A 17,664-nucleotide genomic window follows, 5' to 3' on the forward strand; every position below is an offset into this window, starting at 1 on the left:
CGAGTTGGACGGTGCTTGGTTTTGGCTCCGAGTCTAAGGTGACCAGCTGGTAACAAACAATATCATATTAGAGCTAAACGGTACACTAAAATATGTTTCTATAGAAACAGGATTGTGGCTCATTTTTAATCAGCACTTCCTTGTTTTACAGTTCAATCAGAGTTTTTTTCAGCCTCTGTTTTTAAAGCACAAAAGCAATATGGTGGCCAATTCCGTTTCATGACCTTTCTCCATTGCAGCTAAATAGAAAGTTCAACTTATGCACACCTTAGGATCAACAGGTTTGTAGGAGAAGACTGAGGGTCGACAAAATCAGGAAAAAAAACTCCTGCTCACTGTCCACTTCACTTGCAATTAAGTTTAATGACAACAATGGTTCAGTAGTTAGACTTAGCTAAAACGACTTCCCCACTGCTGCACAGAGTGGTGTTCACTGTTTATTAAAAATATATTAATATTGAATGGTTGCATGTCCAAATTGCATCGACACGACACTTCCTGGCTCCTCAGCAACATACCTGCCAAGTGTAAAGTAGATCGAATGAATGGTTCTCTGGATATGCAAATAACATACAGACAGACAGATTTCCCTTGCTTAACAGTTAATATTTTAACTAATATTTTGTCATTATTATTATTATTATTATATCAGCACGGGTAGACTAAAATATTAAAAAGACTTCCCAGGACAATGCAATACCATTCAACAACACCACAAACTACAGCTTCCAAGATGAGAAGCATCCATTTTCTAAAACAGTTTCAACAAAGAAACTTCATGATTCACAAAAACTGTTGGATTAGACTGCATGAGTTTTAGCCAGGTAGACTGAATATACAGTATGTATTTACCTATTGAAGCCCTATTTCTGCTACAGTAAATGGTGAAATATGTTAATCAATAAATAACTTTCATGTAATTAATCTAAATACATACAATTAAGCCAGTGTTATTCTTGCCAGACATTTACCATGTAATTTCCATGTTTGTAGTCCTTACTGGTTATTTCCCTCCTGTATAATTCACTGACATGTAGATCTTAACCTCCTCTTTTCTGCTTTATTCATAGAGAAAAACAGTGATTATTTGTGACCTACAGTATGTATGTGCAATACATTAACATGTGTAATCAGCAGTTTAATGGCTGTATTTGATTGTCTGAGGAACCGAGGCTATGTAATCATGCCAATGCTATAATGCACAATCATCAAACTGGCTAAGTTGAAGGGAGACAGAAAAATGAGATTAAACATGATTACGATGATGTGATTTGTCTCATTAAAGCTCAAACTTCACCAATGTGTGATTTGTGCAGACGAGTAGAGTAGACAAGTGTTCCATTAAAGCCTTTCTTTGCTCATCAACTGCCTCCCAAAGACCCTTGTATATGTAATCATGCATGACCACTCGTTAACATCATCAAAACCCAGCACGAAGAGGCCAGCGAATGTGTGTTAAAAGCACTTGATAGGGAGCCCGCATTACTGAAAGACGCAGTAATGGCTGTGAATGACTGTGTTTTTTCCCATTAGACTAATTCCGCCTTTCCCCCAACCCCAAATCATTATAAGTTACACTAAGACAACATTTTTATTTAAAAGATAGACTGGATTTAGCCAAAATCACAAAGTGGAGACACAACAGAAAAAAGGGGCACATCCACATTAATTGAAATCACACAGATTTGTGCTGCTTGTTCAAATTAAATTCTGGCATTGCGAATGATCAGCACTCATAATACATAAAGTGACTAATCAAAAGTTTAGAATGAAATGCCTCTATCAGCACTTTTTTCAGTGCTTTGTCTGAGAAAGTTCCTACTGATGTAATTGTAGATCGGCCACATTGGTAAACTAGAGCAGTGACTCCCAACCAAGGCTACCTCAGTGTGTACATCTGCAGTTGACAAGTAGGACGTGGAAAGATTGTGTAAAGGCATCAGCTCATATGAAAAAAACTCGAAATTATTTGGCAAAATATGTAGTATATGTATATCCACATATTTGTGTCTAGGATTACAAATGTGTGTAAGGCTGTTTTATTTATTTGTCACAGTACCCAATAAACTAACAGCTATAATACAATGACTGTACTGGACATCCTCCCACCTACCTTTGTCTGCTGTGACAACAGACTGCTGCCTGCTACTATTGCAAGTATGTGCGAAATAGGTAGCAGTGTAAGTTATATGAGTGCAAACTTGCAAAAAAAAAAAAAAATGAAACAGGCAAGCCCTAATTAACTCAATAATTCTAGGAATATTTATAAATGAAGATTTTTCAGTTTACTGACCACTCAAAGCACTTTACAACACTCACATTCACACACACATTCATCCACTGATGGCAGAGGCTGCCATGCAGGGTGCCACCAGTTCATCAGGAGCAATTTTGGGTTCAGTGTCTTGCTCAACGATACCCTTTGAATACTGGACGACCCGCTCTGCCTTTTGAGCCTCAGCTGCCCCAAAACAATTGTGTTATGACTGGTGTCGACACTGGGGTTCTTGAGCTTTTCTTAGAGGGCGCTAGGGGTACATTGATAAACATGATTTTAATGATGGTTTATCATGTTTTCATGGCAAGGCCTTCCAGTGAGGTTTGGAATTTAAATTTGTTTCAGTGACTCTGGCAGAAAAACATACTGTTGTGCATCTCCAGTACTTTTTCTTGGGGGTATTTTTACTGTTTATCTCGCAGGAGAGGAGTTTTCTGGAGTTCTGCCTCATTGTATCGTATCTCAGAATTCTGCCACATAATATTATAAACTGCTTTGCAGTGTTTTAGTGTCTGATAAGCCTTCAAACTTAAAGATATGTTGCTCAAACCGACCATCTTGGATCTGATTTCATCGTCTACCCCAGTGCCTGCCGTCACAGCCCTTAGCATGTTGTCAGTGCAGGGCTGTTTTAGTCTAAACATTACTGTTTATTCTAGCTCAGGAAAACATGAATGCAAAGTTAATTTATACCCCAAAAATGTGACATTGACAGGTGGAGGCGATGAAGTCAAGAGTGTAGGGAGAGTCTGTCTTCAGCTGATTGAGACCAGGAGCAGCCAGAGGACAGACCAGGCCAGAGCAGATCATGAGTCAAAGGTAATGATCCTTGATTTAAAGAGAAGACCACCCAGAACCAGTTCCACCAGATTAAACGGCTCAAAAAAAGACAGAGTTCAAGATAATTATCAGCCACATCTTTTGCCAGAGATTCAGGACGATAGCTGGATAACCTGCCAACAGACAGAACAAATCTTGAATCCAAGTGTAAACGACACAGTGACTGAGTCAGGAAAGTCCTCTATGGATGTGAGGGAACTCAGAGCTCTTAAAGTGCATACCACACCTGTTTGTTCCATAAAGACTGAGTTTGACATTGTGACTCCCAAAAAAGAAGACATAAGAGTTCTGCAAGAAGCTGGAGCAGCAGGATGTAGATCTACGGGTCCAGCAGTAGTTGGTCCAGGAAGTCCACACAGCAGCCAAAAAGGTAAACTGATCTACACAGGGTTAGCTGGGTTGATTGGCATGCTGCCAAATTTACTTCTTGAGAAAGTGGAACAATAGCTTACAATAGATTGCAAAAGAGAGCTGTTTGTTAAGGAAGGAGCATTGCATTAATGACACATACCTCCAACAAGGCCCAACAGTCCCCTTTAATTCAGTCAAGTCTAATCCAATATCATACTCGAAAGTCCTGTATTTCTCTAAATTTTAAACCACCCATAAATGCTGAAACATAATTTAAACTCACCAGATCTATCTACCATCTGCACCAACTTCTACACACTCAGATACGAGCCACCTAAATAAGATTTGTTTTTATTTTTATCATCAGGATCCATGCATTTTTTTTCCTGAGAAGTTTTACGAAATTTTAATAAAAAACAAAAAAACAAAATGCTCTATCTCACAATGTTAAAGAGGAAAACAAAATCCTGGATCTGTCCTTTTATCTGGATCCGCACCAAAGGTTAATGGGGTCTATTCTTGGCTGTGACCCATCCTCCATTCAGGGTTGTGACAAACCAACCAACCAACCAATGACCAAAGAAACAGACTACGTGAAAACAAACATAACCTCCTTAGCGGCGGTAACTAACAGGTCAGACACATTGTGCAAGACAGAGAAAATAATAAGTTATGGAACAGAATCGGTGAATCAACCAAAAACAATAAGAGTGTAGTGCAAATCTGATGAAGCAACATGCATTGTAGTCACTCCTTGTTGTTTTTAATGTAAATGTTAATGAAAAAGTGTCTATCCTGGTGTGCACTTGAATATTGATTTTTTTTTTTTGTTTTCCCTGTGTCAGCTGCACCCATTAGAGAAGCACTGTGGGATATCTTGTGTTTTTTGGTAAAGCAACAGTTTTTATTCCACAATCTACTGTCAGTGGTTGATTTCAGTGTGAATGATATCCCACAGTTGTAGTTGTAGCAGTGCCGAGCATGGTGGCATATACCCGGAAACATGGCAGAAAACTTTTATTTGATGACACCAGGTTGATTAACAGCATGTTACATAATGAATGTAGTTCACATACTTATATAACATATTCATTCAATTCAGGCTGTAAAGGTGTTCCTCAATGATGTTTGATATTAAAATCTGCCTCCTGAAAATATGGAGCCTGGCAAATGTTTTAAGGATTTGTGATGCTTCAAAGGAATTAGTGGAGAGTCTAACGGAGTTGAAAGGAAAATCCCATCTGAACTCCCTCCAGAGATGATTCCCTAGTTGGATGCCTCAAGAAATATTTAATTTAAATATTACTATTGTCAACTGTATTTGTTAATCATGTCATTGATGTCAAACTGTAAAGAATTATTTAAATGCTTTGGTACATAGGTTCATAATAGCCATTGACCAAGAGAGAGTTGGGGACTTCTTCTGGGCTTGGATTACAGTACATCACATCATATAATAATGAATTAATTCAATACATTCAAATTCAAGCTAAACAAAGATCATCATGAAAGCATGTCAGAGGTGCATAAAAATGTATTTACATACTATGACATTTATAGTACATTATATATATATAAATATACATTTCATACTGTAACATGTAGAAATATCCCCGAAAATGCTGTTCAACATTTTTTCTGTATCATACTGCAGTGATGTTTCTACAGCTTCTTAATATATGTAAATTAAAATGTAACTATAATTTTTTCAACCGAGTGATAAAAGTATGGAGATCTTGCAAGCAGAAACACAGGAGACTTGGTAAGACCTCTCCAAAAAGAAAGGTAAGTGCCACGTTAACATGTTTTATTTTTAAGCAAGTCAGTGTTTTAATTGTTATGGTGCATCTTTCTCCTTGCATATTACAATATTTTTCTTTTCTGTATATATTTAATTTTGAATTATATCATACCTTTCAAATAGAAGGACATGAAATGCATTACAGAAGCACGGCAGATAAATAAACAATAAATTGACACAGATCACTGCTCCAGTTCACCTATGGTGATGACTTTTGTTTAAGGTCTGCTTTCTCTGTGCGCTGCACACAGAAACACAGTATAGTAATAGTAATGAGTCATATCACCACATCCTGTGTGAACATTGTGGAAATCAAAGCGTCTCACAGAGAAAGAAGCTGTCTGATGAACATTATCAGTCAAAGCAATACAGTATGTGACATGCAAGACAGAAAAAAGTTTATCTTAAGACTTTTGATAACCTCTTCTCTAAACGTACACATACATGAGAGAAAAGTAGTATTTCTAAAACAATTTTCAACTTTTTTTTTTTTTTTCTAATTTCAGAGAGTCAGAGAGCAGAAGCCATGCTCTTTGGGACTCTACTGTTCTCTCTGTGAAAAGGAACTACTTCCTGTAGCACACGGTAATTTCTGGGAAATCCCTGTTGTTTCAGTGTATTTACCACAACTCAATAATATAAGTCAAACCATTACTTAATGTGATTATGTTTCTTTTTTAGCATTGATTGAATTTTCACTGTTAAACATTTCAGATGCATTAAGGCTTGTGCCTTGTGAATTTGACCATCTAACTTTCCTAAGAAAAGACAGATTCATTCCTGCAGTACCAACACACGGCTGCCAGTGTGCACCACATCAACCATGTGATTCAGAAAACTCAGGGTCAGTGCTGGTTGTCCAAAGTCTCACATCACTCAAGGCCCTGAGGACTGCTCTTCAACCCTACTGTGATAACAGATTAACTGGTGAGTAAACAGTTGGTTTATTTAGGCCAGAACAGTATTAAGAAGTGATTGTGATATCTTATAATAGAAAAGCTGCTAAGCAATTCAAGTTACATGTTTTCTGTCAAACTGAGCAACAACATCAAACACATCAAAACTAATTAGAAATAACATATATATTGACACACTTTAAGAAGAAGTGACTTAATTGTTGCTAATTTATGATTACTGTAAATGATTAGAGATGAATTGCAAAGATGAATGCACTGGCTTTTCTCCTATCTCTGTTGTTGAAAAAAACAAGTTATATATTCATGCAGACATATTAACTTTTAATTTTGATCCTCTTATTGCACATCTTTCCCTCAAAGTTGGTGAAGTTGCAAACTTTCAGACTGCTTCTCATTCATGCAGCATATAATGCCATCTGGAACTGTGAGGACGACTCTGTTACCAGATTTCTGCAGTGCAAAGGCTGTTTGTCTCAAAGCCCCAGTCTGTCTGCACCTGTAATTGCAGCAGAGGTCCACTACCCTCGAGACATGGCACAAGATCAGGTAAACTTTATGCATGTCAATACATTTTTAAAATGTATATGAGTTCAATGTGCACATATGATGTATACTGTAATGCAGTATTTTCAAGATACTGGAATTTCAAACTTTAATTCAATACCTAGAAAAATATTGATATTTAATACTTTGTTCGATACCATGGGGAAAGATTGCACAACATTGAGGGCATACGCTTTTTGATTTTTATGAAACATTAATATAACAAGGATTGTGTAGGGTGTGTTAAGCACAACAGCATTAAAGGTAATTTACTTTTGATTATAGTCAGAAGAGTGGGAGGAGGTGGTGCAGCTGCTATCAGAAATGATTCTGTGGAAAATGAGTATTAGAACAGTTTCAAATATTCAGTATCGATATTTATTGATATTTTGGTATTTTTTAGTCACTCAGAAAGCTAGTGAGGGTAGATAATTCAGCTTAATACCAGTTGTAGCCAGCTGTACGTTACCCTATCTCCCAGAAGGGTTCAAAAATGAGCAGTTGCTGTGAGGGTAAAGGTAAAACAAAGCTTGACCCATGGCTTGTTTTCTGCAGATAGGTGATGGGAGTTGCTGAGCAGCGAGACTTACATTTGAATGTGTTGCAAATCTGACAAATGGAAGTGACATTCTGAGTTCTGTCTTTTCAACATTGTTGTAATTGTCCTTAGTGATCCTTAGTGATCCAAGAAAGAATAACCCGTGTCAAGCCAGTTTCAGCAGTAAACAGTTCAGATATCCTACAATTTTGTCAGGGTGCGTTTACTGGTTTCTTTTGTTGTTTGTCACTTGTACCTCTAACTTCTAAAAAGTGGACACATGTTGTGCCAGGGGGGCTGTTTTAATCAATAACCTCCCCCACCCCTCCATAATCAGATTTACAGTGGTAAGAGAACAGAGACACAGTCCAAAGTGTCACAGCTTCTTGGAATGTCTTAACCGTTTTCTATTGATTGGTAAATCCTTAAGCTGCTTGTTTTTTGTACTGATTTGCTCTACAGCAATGAGATGCCTCTGTGATACGCTGTATCTATTAAAGGCATGTGGTAATGTTTCAGTCAGTAAGAAAACATTTTTGATTGAATGTACTGTATATGCATTAATTGCTTTGTTTTTTTAAGACCAAATTTTATTATGAGAAAATGTTATTATATTTTCTAAATAGAATAGGAATGTGTGTATAGCAGTAAAAATATAACTGCAGCATAGCTGTCAAAGAAAGAAATTGAGGAGTTAATTTATGAATTATCAAATGAAAATAAATAGTATTACAGGACATTATTTATAATATTTCACAAAGATGTCTACATCGAAGAAATGTGTCACGTTCATATTTTTTTATTTTGGAGCAGAAAAGAATTTCACTATTATTTAAAACTTTATTTGTATTTATTTTTGTGTTAAATTTTATTTTATTTATTATTTATGATTTTTTCCCCCCCTCTGTGACTGCAAGTGTCAACTGTCAGAGCTCGTCTCGCTGAAATGTAATTTCTGCACCAATCAAAACAGTTGCCAGGGTATCCAGTAGTACGCGTGTGGTCTTTTTGTTCCAGCAGCTTTTTTAAATGTAGTACTGTTGAGATTATCACTGTGTCCTGTCAGATTAACAAGATTAACCCTGATTGACTTGTAAATTCAGCTTTAACTGTAACTTTCCAAACTCTGTGGTACTTTCAAATCTGAGTTATCTAGACATCTTGAGCCAATCTTTTTGCTTTTTGGATTAAAAAAAAAACCAAACAATATATTTACTTGTGTAAATATACCTGAATCCTGGGTGTATATTTAACAAGTTGATAAATAAGCAGAAACATGATTGTAGTCATTCAAATACAAACATTTTAAATTCTAAACAGTATTTGTTCTATTAGACAATTTCAGTGCCATTCAATTAACAGTTATGATGTGGTGAAGTTGTGTGACTGAGCCATTATAAAGCAAATACTGTCACCTCACACAAACTAAAAATATTTCCAACCTGAATGGCACTTAGAAGAGTGCGGTCTGTAAACAGTTCCCTTTTGAACTCACTCATAGATACCAGCCACCTAAATACAACTGATTTTTATCATCAAGATCCATGCCTTGTTCCCTAAGAAATTAATGAAAATGTCTCACAATTTTAATGACAGTGAGAAAAATTTCCTAGAGCCGTCACTTTATCCGAATCAACACTGAAAGTGGGGGGTCTATTCTGGGCCGAAACCCACCCGCCATACAAGTTTAGTGGAAATCTGTTCACTAGCTTTTGTGTAATCTTGCTAACAAACCAACCAACAAATGGACACAAGTGAAAACATAACCTCCTTGGTGGAGATAATTAAAACTTTAAAAATAAAAAAATATATATATATGTAATTTGTAGGCTATGAAGGTCCACAGTGTTGTGGTGCAGCATGCTCCCAGCTAAGTCATCATCAGCCACAGATTCCATGGCTGTTCTTAGCTCTGCTCATATTCTTCTTTATGTCCATTTCTCTTTTTTTCAGTGAAAATTAATGTGCTGTATAGTCGAACAGTGCATTGCACTAAGTCGGATCTTGTGCATCAGAGAAGAATCATAAGCTCTATCATGTTCTGCTTTGTCTTGCATTGCAACTACGGATTTCAGTAAATGCTTCCATCTGACGTTATGTTTAGATAATGGACTTATTTGTGAAATAGCCTTAACATTTTGGCCATCTGGATCACAGTGTGAATCTGCCTAAGCTCACCGGTCGAACGCACGTCTCGGCCCCCCTCTGCCTGCGAAGGGGTTAGGACACACTTTGGTTCACCCTTCACTGTTTTTGGATGTTCGCATGATGCATTTCAAGTTCCTGCTGTTCAGCTGTGAATTTGACAGACACCATATTGCATGTAAAGCTTTGAGTCTGTTTGGGTGCAATCACCAGACACCCAAACTCCAGTCTGCATGCACCCAGTTAGCAGACACCAACACTCTTGGCGAGGGGTGTGACGCACTCACAACTTTACCGGCATCATTGACCACTGTCATTTTGACCTGTTAATCTCAATTCATCATTGTTGTCATAAGCTCCCCCTCCCCTTCATTTATCACTTTGTCATCTGTGCCAAAACATGGCACTCCTCATCCCTCCAACACCTGCCTTAAACTCTTTATATCGGACCGTCATAATCGTATATAGTTACTACAGGAGGCCTTCCCATTTAATAATTGTCCATCTTCAGATAATAGGAGGGTGTGCAGACACCGTGTGTGTTTTAATGTGCTTTGTTATAGCACAGAGGAGGTTGGAGGCTTGCAAGCTCTGATATAGTGACCTTTAATAAAAGGCAATCTTCATGCCCCAGTGGATATTAAAGATGATTATTTTCATCTGACTGATTTATTTGTTGCACAAAATAAATTCTGTTCTGCACTTCTATTTGTTCAGAAAAGGAATACTTCAAAAAACGTTTTCATCATATATATATATATATATATATATATATATATATGTTTATATATATATGTATGTTTATATATATATATATATGTATATATATATATATGTATATATATATATATGTTTATGTATATATATATGTTTATATATATATATATATATATATATATATATACATTTTTAGATTTTTTAGAGATTTTTAGAGATAGATTAGATAGATTTTTTTTTACAGATTACTCCTTTTCATAAAAAGGTGAATATTAAAATTTTTCTGCAGTTGCATTAATGTTGCATCATGCTGTTCTGAATTTCAGAATGTATGTATGAATGAATGTTTGTATGGTCTAACAAACATTGGAAAAAATATTCCAAGCCTGGAATTTTTGGATGCAAAAAACCCAAGCTGCCAGTGAAAATGGGACGGTAAAAATGCTAATGCATAGACTCAGTGATCTGTTCCTTGAGACAGGCCTAGAGACAGTACTAGTGTGAGATCTGATTTTGAAAAATAAGAATAATGTCAAATTGTACAGTATATACAATTGAAAATACAAATGATACCTAATACACTATCTCCTTCCCCTTAAAGTTCATACCCTGCCTCAGGTGCTAGCTAACATATACATGTTTTTTTTGTACTTTCCCAAATTGTATCTAAAAGACAAGGTTTTGCTACAAAAATACCATGTTTGCTGTATTCTCCTTTACATATAATGAAACATGTAAGTGGATATGATGTTTGTTATAAGATTAGAACAAAATTTAATTGAAATGTTGACATTGTTTGCTTTCCAATAGGAATATCATGCTAACCTTTGTGTTTTTGTGAGAATCGTTTTAATTCGCAAATTATTTTAAATTGAAATAAACAGCTGTGGCCACTGTGGTGCATTGGATGAATAGCTAATGAAATTGATTTCTGTAAGCGTATGTAGTCTGATAAGGATTGCTTGACCGGATCATCTGCTAGTAGAGGGTCTTTAGCAGTCTGTCTACTGGAGCAGCTGTTAGAACTTGGCTTGAGTCATAGGTTTGGAGCTCCTTGGATAATAAACCCAGATTTGTTTCAGAGGGTCAGTGGAATAAGACACCTAATCTGCCTATGTGGTTTTATAAGTTGACTAATCTTGATATAGACATCCGTTGTTTGGGCTCATCTTAGTGTGCTTACACCATAAGCTGGTTAATGCTATAAGTGTGATTGTGGTAACCATTTGTCAGCTGAAAGCCTGATGCCCCCTTTAGTTGTGCATATTGTAGGAAGGTCTCAGCAGGAGAGCTTTAAGGACTGGCAATTAGCCATTATTTAACATGACCCTGTTTATGTTAGAACACTGACAGAGATAAGAAACTCTGATCCATTAAACTACTTAACTTCTTTGTGTAGTATCATGTTGAAGGTATTTTGTAGTTGTCTAGTTGTACATCATTTTGTTAATTCCCCTTGTTCGTCCATACTGAAAAATTGTGTGTTTGTTAATTTAAGAGAACATGCTTTCATGTATGATTTTTCCTCAGTTCATGACATCATCATGAATTATAGTTTCAACACATTTGCTGTTAATAACGCTGGATTTTTTATAAGCATAAAAGAGTAAGGAATAATTATTCAGAACCATTTATTTCTTCCCTCATTGATATTTTAGAAGTTGTCATTATCCATTTTCTAATCAAAACAGAGTCTCATCATTGGGGATATAATAAGATGTTTCACTATGCCACACACTGTAAACCAGTCAAAAGTGTTGATTGATTTTCTCTAGACAGAAGTAAGCGTTAAATTATTAAGCCAATAGCATTTATTTAGACAGTATATTGTATCACTAGTCTAATGTTTTATCTGGCAATGTCGATTGGTCGTCAAGTAAGACATTTTGTACAGATATTCATAGTCCTCAGAGGACTAATCTTGCTAATTTTGGTGATCCCCTGGCTTAGGCTGTAGAACCACCAGCAAGCTGACATTTTTGGCCTTTAGTGGAATATTACAGGGAGTGCAATGACATTTTGTACAGATATCCATAGTACCTAGAGGATCAATCCTCTAGGACTTTGGTGATTTACTGACCTTCCTCTAACTCCACTAGCCGTCAAGTTTCCCTTATCCTGGGAAATACCTAAACAACTGCCAGATGGATTGTACACAATTTGGTGCAGACATTCATGGTTACTAGATGATATATGCTAATAACTTTGTATATTCCCTTACTATTATCCGCCACCATCAGTTAAAACTTTTAGTTTGTCCAATACTATAGTTTATCACAAACACCTGCAAAAATGATAACATTCCCATCAGCCTCAGCCTTGTGCTAATTAGCAAATGTTTAATTTTACATTATAGTCAAAATATGTACTGTTGCTCAAAGCACCACTGTGTAATGGACAGTCTCACAGAGCAGCTAGCATGGTTGTAGATTCTTGTGGGGGTTTTTTGCTGTCAGGTCTTGGCTGTGTTGTTTTTCTTGTGAGGACAGTCCTTCTTGCAACATGTGTCAGCTACTAAAGACAGTGCTAGCATGAAATTAAGATGATGTCCTGAGAGTAAGAGATTCTTCAGATTTTAACATGTGCGGGCTTCACAGAAGGATCTTGAGGATGAGATCATATGTTGTAGAAGATGTAAGTGTATATTGTAAATCAACCAGACAATCAATCATGCTTGTTAATGTGACTTCTAAAACAAAAATCATACATTGTTCAAAAGACCATGAGATCCTTGCAATAAAAACATACCATCATGGACAACTCCACACCCTGACAGCTTGACTAGAAGACCATTGCATCAAACCTATTTTCATTGCCTACCTTCTCATTGTCGCCACATGTTTTACTTAGCTGCATAGTTTGCATTACCTTAAATGATGGTGTCTCGTAAATCTGTCTTGGGAAACATTTGCTTCTCATTTGGGAACAGCACTTGATTTGAGTCGAGGTTTTGGTCTGGGAGATGACCTCTCTATTTTAAGCAGTGCTCCATTAGCCTGGAATGCTACAAAAAGCAAAGCAGCCTGTCTCCCTCGGATGTACTGAATTATTAGCAGATCACTGAAAACAGTGACCATTAGATGGTAAATTGTCATGTGCCTTAAGGACTAGCTCAGCTGTGAAGGTGGCAACATACACAACAGGTAGATGGCACACTTAAGCATTCATCCCAGACTTAGACTTGCATTAGACAGCAATTTATTTGTTCATACTGAACAATTCTGCAGGTCAAAATATTTGTTGAATTTTCATTTAGTGTGAAAGCAGGTGCTACTGTGCAATGCAGAGAGGCTGGGAGTAAGGGTGTGTAGGCTGGGGGGCGGGTTGAATAGGCATGTAGCACATCTGACTTCAGTGCTGTTTGTTTTGCTTAAACAACCACAATCTTTCTCTAACCCAAACCAAGTGTGGGCATTTTAGGTGAAAAAGTTAGTTTTCCTTTGAAGAAGCTAACCCTAAGGTAAGAAAACTAACTTTTTCACCCAAAAGTGACCATCCAGTCATTATCTACTCACCACCATGTGAATACTCCATACAGCTCAGCCAGTTTAATCAAAGACTCCGGAAGTCCCTAAATCCCACATTGATTTGAAAAGACATTATTTACATCCTTTTTAACCCTAAATCTTAGCATATTTAGCTGCTAAACCAAAAGTGTGAGCAAGCACCCAGTCTGAAGAGGGTGCACAAACTCAACTGTGCGTCGAGGTTGTAGATTGCCGCTTTTCAAATCAATTTTGGATCTCGGAGCTTCTGGTGACATGGATGACATTAGTCAAGCTGTATAGAGCCATTTTATTTTATTTTTCTTTCCCCTTAGGTTGTGTTTTCATGTCTTAAAACAAGTGCCCATCTGCTTCAGTTGTGTTGGAGAATGCTGCAATGCTGTTTTGTTGTGAAGCTCCACAAATGTTTTGTGGACTACAAAACTTCTCCTGACTTTCCATCGGCATGTCATTCAATGACTAAATTTTCATTTTGGGTGAAGTGTTCCTTTAATCCTAGTTTATTTGCCACAACCATGATCTGACCACCTAATCCCGTTCTTGCCATGTGAAGATATTGTTGACAGTGATAAATGTAGAAAACACGGGTATTGGTCACTGAAAATAATGCAGGTTTCTGCATAATCATCAATTATCAACATTTTGTCTTACAATAGGGTTGCATTAGATTTTACTAAAGCCAATAATATACATGTTTGGTGAACAGTTATGATCTCTGGGTGGAGTTTTTGCAGTCTGTTGCTCCTCACACTGGCAGATGTGGGGAAACTCCCTCAGATACACTTAAGCACTCCTACATTTGGGAATCCTTCTGCAAATATTTCAACAGATCAAACATGTTACTTCTCACTCATCTCTCGCTAAATGCTTCGCTTTTCATTCCTCGGAATGATGGATTGCCTTTCTTTTGACAAAGTGCAGGTGAAAGGTGAGGTATTAAAAGCTGTCAGAAAGCTACTTGTCGAAAAGCTATGTTGGAGTTCAGGACTTACAGATGTGCAAGGTAATGTGTTGAGAAATAGGAGGAGTGAAAGCACAAAACTGTTGGTGGTCCAGTCCTGTGTAAATATTGTAAGTGTTGGGACATTGTGCGTCAAAACATGCTGCAGTTTCCAGAGGTTAACTAAGGAATGCAGAGCCCCTGAAAAATGTAACTTTGGTGACTTATGCAAATAGACACCCCTGACATATGTGGGACTGGATATGGCTGTATTTCTTACAACATATTATATCCTCACCATTCCAGTTATCTCACACCTATTCTCACCACACACAATCAGTCGAAGCGCTGAGGAAAATCCCGATGGAGTAATGACGGGAAAGTTCTTTGTTCTGGCCTCTTAGTAAAATCTGTACGTGCTGACAGACAAGACCATTTAAGAACAGGGGCTCTTAAAATCAAACAGGACACACTCAGTGTTTAATTCTGTGGCAACATACCCGAGAGCTTGCCCTGACTCATCACACTTTCAAAGCTTGCTGGCACACCTCGCCGTGGGAATGACACTTCTCAACCCATCTCTGTTTGAACAGGTTGATTCCACTTTCTCTGTGCTCTGTGTTGGGCATTCAGCAGCTTTTCTGATTTATAATGGAGCAGTGGCTGAATGCACGAGCTCAGACTTCAAAAAGGGTTAATAAGTGTTGAATACAAGTCCTAAGTGTGTACACGAATGCACCTACCCCTCCGTTTGAAGTATGTATTAATCCTGTTTTATTGTTGATGAGCTGGCAGGTTGACTCAGAGGTGTGGACAGATAGGCATCAATAAAACTTGCTGCGGAACTCTATGAATTTCACCGTAGATGTTTTCTATTCTACATGTATATTTGGGTGTTTTGCTGCTCGTCCTCAACTTAGCACTGTCAACACAGATTTAGATTGAAATGATCCATTTCAATAAGGTATGGCCTAATTTTTGCAAGAATACATCCATACTCTGATTATGGTGAGATGGTATAGAGAATAGCTGAAACTAATCAATACCTCTCATGACATGTATTTTGTTTTGAATTACACATGTACATATTTATATATACTGTATATATATCTAATTGGTACTGCAACAATTAGTTGATTAACATTTCATTAGTGGATTAACAGAAAATTCATCTGCAATGATGGTTAATTAAAAATTAACCCATTAAGCCAGAGTAGAGCCCAGTTAGGCTATTTTATGAGCACCTATGGTAACATAGAAGTGAAATATATAGTTTGGTACCAGAGAAATTTTAAAATGGCACAGAAAGTGCCAAAATGTGCCAAAATGGCTCATTTGGAGATTCTGCCTGAGTACTCTTTACTAAAACCTCTCTAATTTTCCGATTCACTTTATTTGCATAAACGTTGGCAGAGGTAATGTTCAGATGTTTTGCTGTGGTTTTCCTGAGACTTGGAGCTGCAGCTGCATCATCCTAAGGGATATTGATTCTAAAATTGTATTTTCATTATTCATATATTTCATTTATGCTGTGTGCCAACTTCATTTACTCAGAACCAGTGAAATATATACTTATACTTACACATATGATCAAATATTTCAAGTGTTCCTTTTATTATGGTACCTTGATTATTCAAATAGACCTTGTAGTTGCAGAGATGCACTCTGTTAATTATCGAGCAGAGACACAAAATAGAGGCTAGTTCTTAACAGGTTAACCATTTACCCTTTCAGTTATCAAACAGAAAAGGCAAACGTTCACTGGTCTCTCTAGATAGATAATAGATCTATCTAGCTACATTAATGTCCAGGTATATCAAAATGTGCCCTTTATCAACTGATAAAGCACAGCAATCTCCCATGTATTATGACGGAGGTGCCTTCCGGACAAAAACAACAAGACCAAACAGAGAAGATATGAACTTTAAACTTTTAAGGTCAAATTAATTGCTTTGGAAAACATTTTAAACAATTTAAATTTAAAGCATTTTTGTCGATTTTTTGCTCTTTTATAAAAAAATGCTGTGCATCTATGGTCTTATGTAACTTTACATAACAATAACAATAGTGGGTTGAATGATGGGGAAGATGTAAACAACACCAAAGAAATTAAAACGACAATGACAACGGAAAACATTTAAACAAGGAAAAATATGGCAAACCAAAAAAATAAAAACACAGACAAAACCGAAACCAAAAATGACAGCAAAAAACGAAAAGGGAGACCTGGTATCAGATTCAAGTATCAGAATTGGATCAGAACTGAAAACAAAGGCAGATTGGTACATCTCTCATGTCAATGTTCTCAATGTTCCTTGCTCTTGTTTCTTATTATTTTTTAGTGATGTTGCATTATGAGATCTCAGCATTTAACTTTACTTTTACCAAAGTTGTAATAAACTGGAAGTCATTTGATTGGTAATGGCATGACTGGCCTTCCGTCTGGAAAGAAAAAGTGTTCTTGTAGATTTTAGGCAAAACATTATGCTCATATTCACCACAAACATTGTAATATCATCACTCATTCTCAGAAACCCTCATCAGTTTAACTCCATTACATAAATTCATGCTATAAGGCATAGAGCTGATGCTGCAGGTGTCTTCTGGAGACTCTTCCAGTGTTGCCAGTCTAATAGGAATTCAGTCACGCATCAGTGTCCACAGCTCACTCTCAACAACCCATGTTCGTGTCAGAAAACAAAGGCTATGGGCGTCCCCGCTATACATAGCCGCTGGGGCAACCGGACAACACCTCTAAAGCAAACAGGCTAACCCGCTCTTTATAACAGCAGCATAATACTCAGCCTTTGTCCTTTCCAATCCTCCACCCTGGTCCTCCTGCTCCATAACAGGTGCCACTTGAAGTTGCTTTTCTGATTCATTGTTTTTTCTATTCCAAAAGCCCGTCTCTTTTCATATTTGCCCTTCTAGCTGACTTTGTAGGTGATTTTCTCTAAATGTACTCAACAAACCTGCAGCCTTTTATTTTATGTGGTGCAATGAAAGCACAGCTTAGTAATTGTGTGTGCTTGTGTTTGTGCTACTACTTTTATGAGAGGACACAGGTTCTTCCTGTGGGAAATGACAC

General features: G+C 37.0%; 1 protein-coding gene across 5 annotated transcripts in view; it reads left to right on the forward strand.

The window, feature by feature from the left end:
• brip1 (BRCA1 interacting helicase 1) overlaps positions 1-17,664 on the forward strand; it is a 94,442-nt gene that overhangs the window by 53,362 nt on the left and 23,416 nt on the right. For 2 of the 5 annotated variants that reach the window (XM_084351704.1, XM_084351703.1), the window contains 5 exons: positions 2,994-3,488; positions 5,187-5,254; positions 5,777-5,855; positions 5,985-6,197; positions 6,591-6,733. In XM_084351704.1, the coding sequence (XP_084207830.1) occupies positions 2,994-3,488; positions 5,187-5,254; positions 5,777-5,855; positions 5,985-6,197; positions 6,591-6,733 (998 nt within the window). Of the gene's footprint in view, positions 1-2,993; positions 3,489-5,186; positions 5,255-5,776; positions 5,856-5,984; positions 6,198-6,590; positions 6,734-7,285; positions 7,324-17,664 lie in introns of those variants that run through there. The other 3 variants (XM_084351706.1, XM_084351707.1, XM_084351705.1) reach the window with 3 other exon arrangements.

The sequence above is a fragment of the Pagrus pagrus genome (assembly GCF_965226575.1).
Source record: "Pagrus pagrus genome assembly, chromosome: 4".
NCBI classification, from domain to species: domain Eukaryota; kingdom Metazoa; phylum Chordata; class Actinopteri; order Spariformes; family Sparidae; genus Pagrus; species Pagrus pagrus.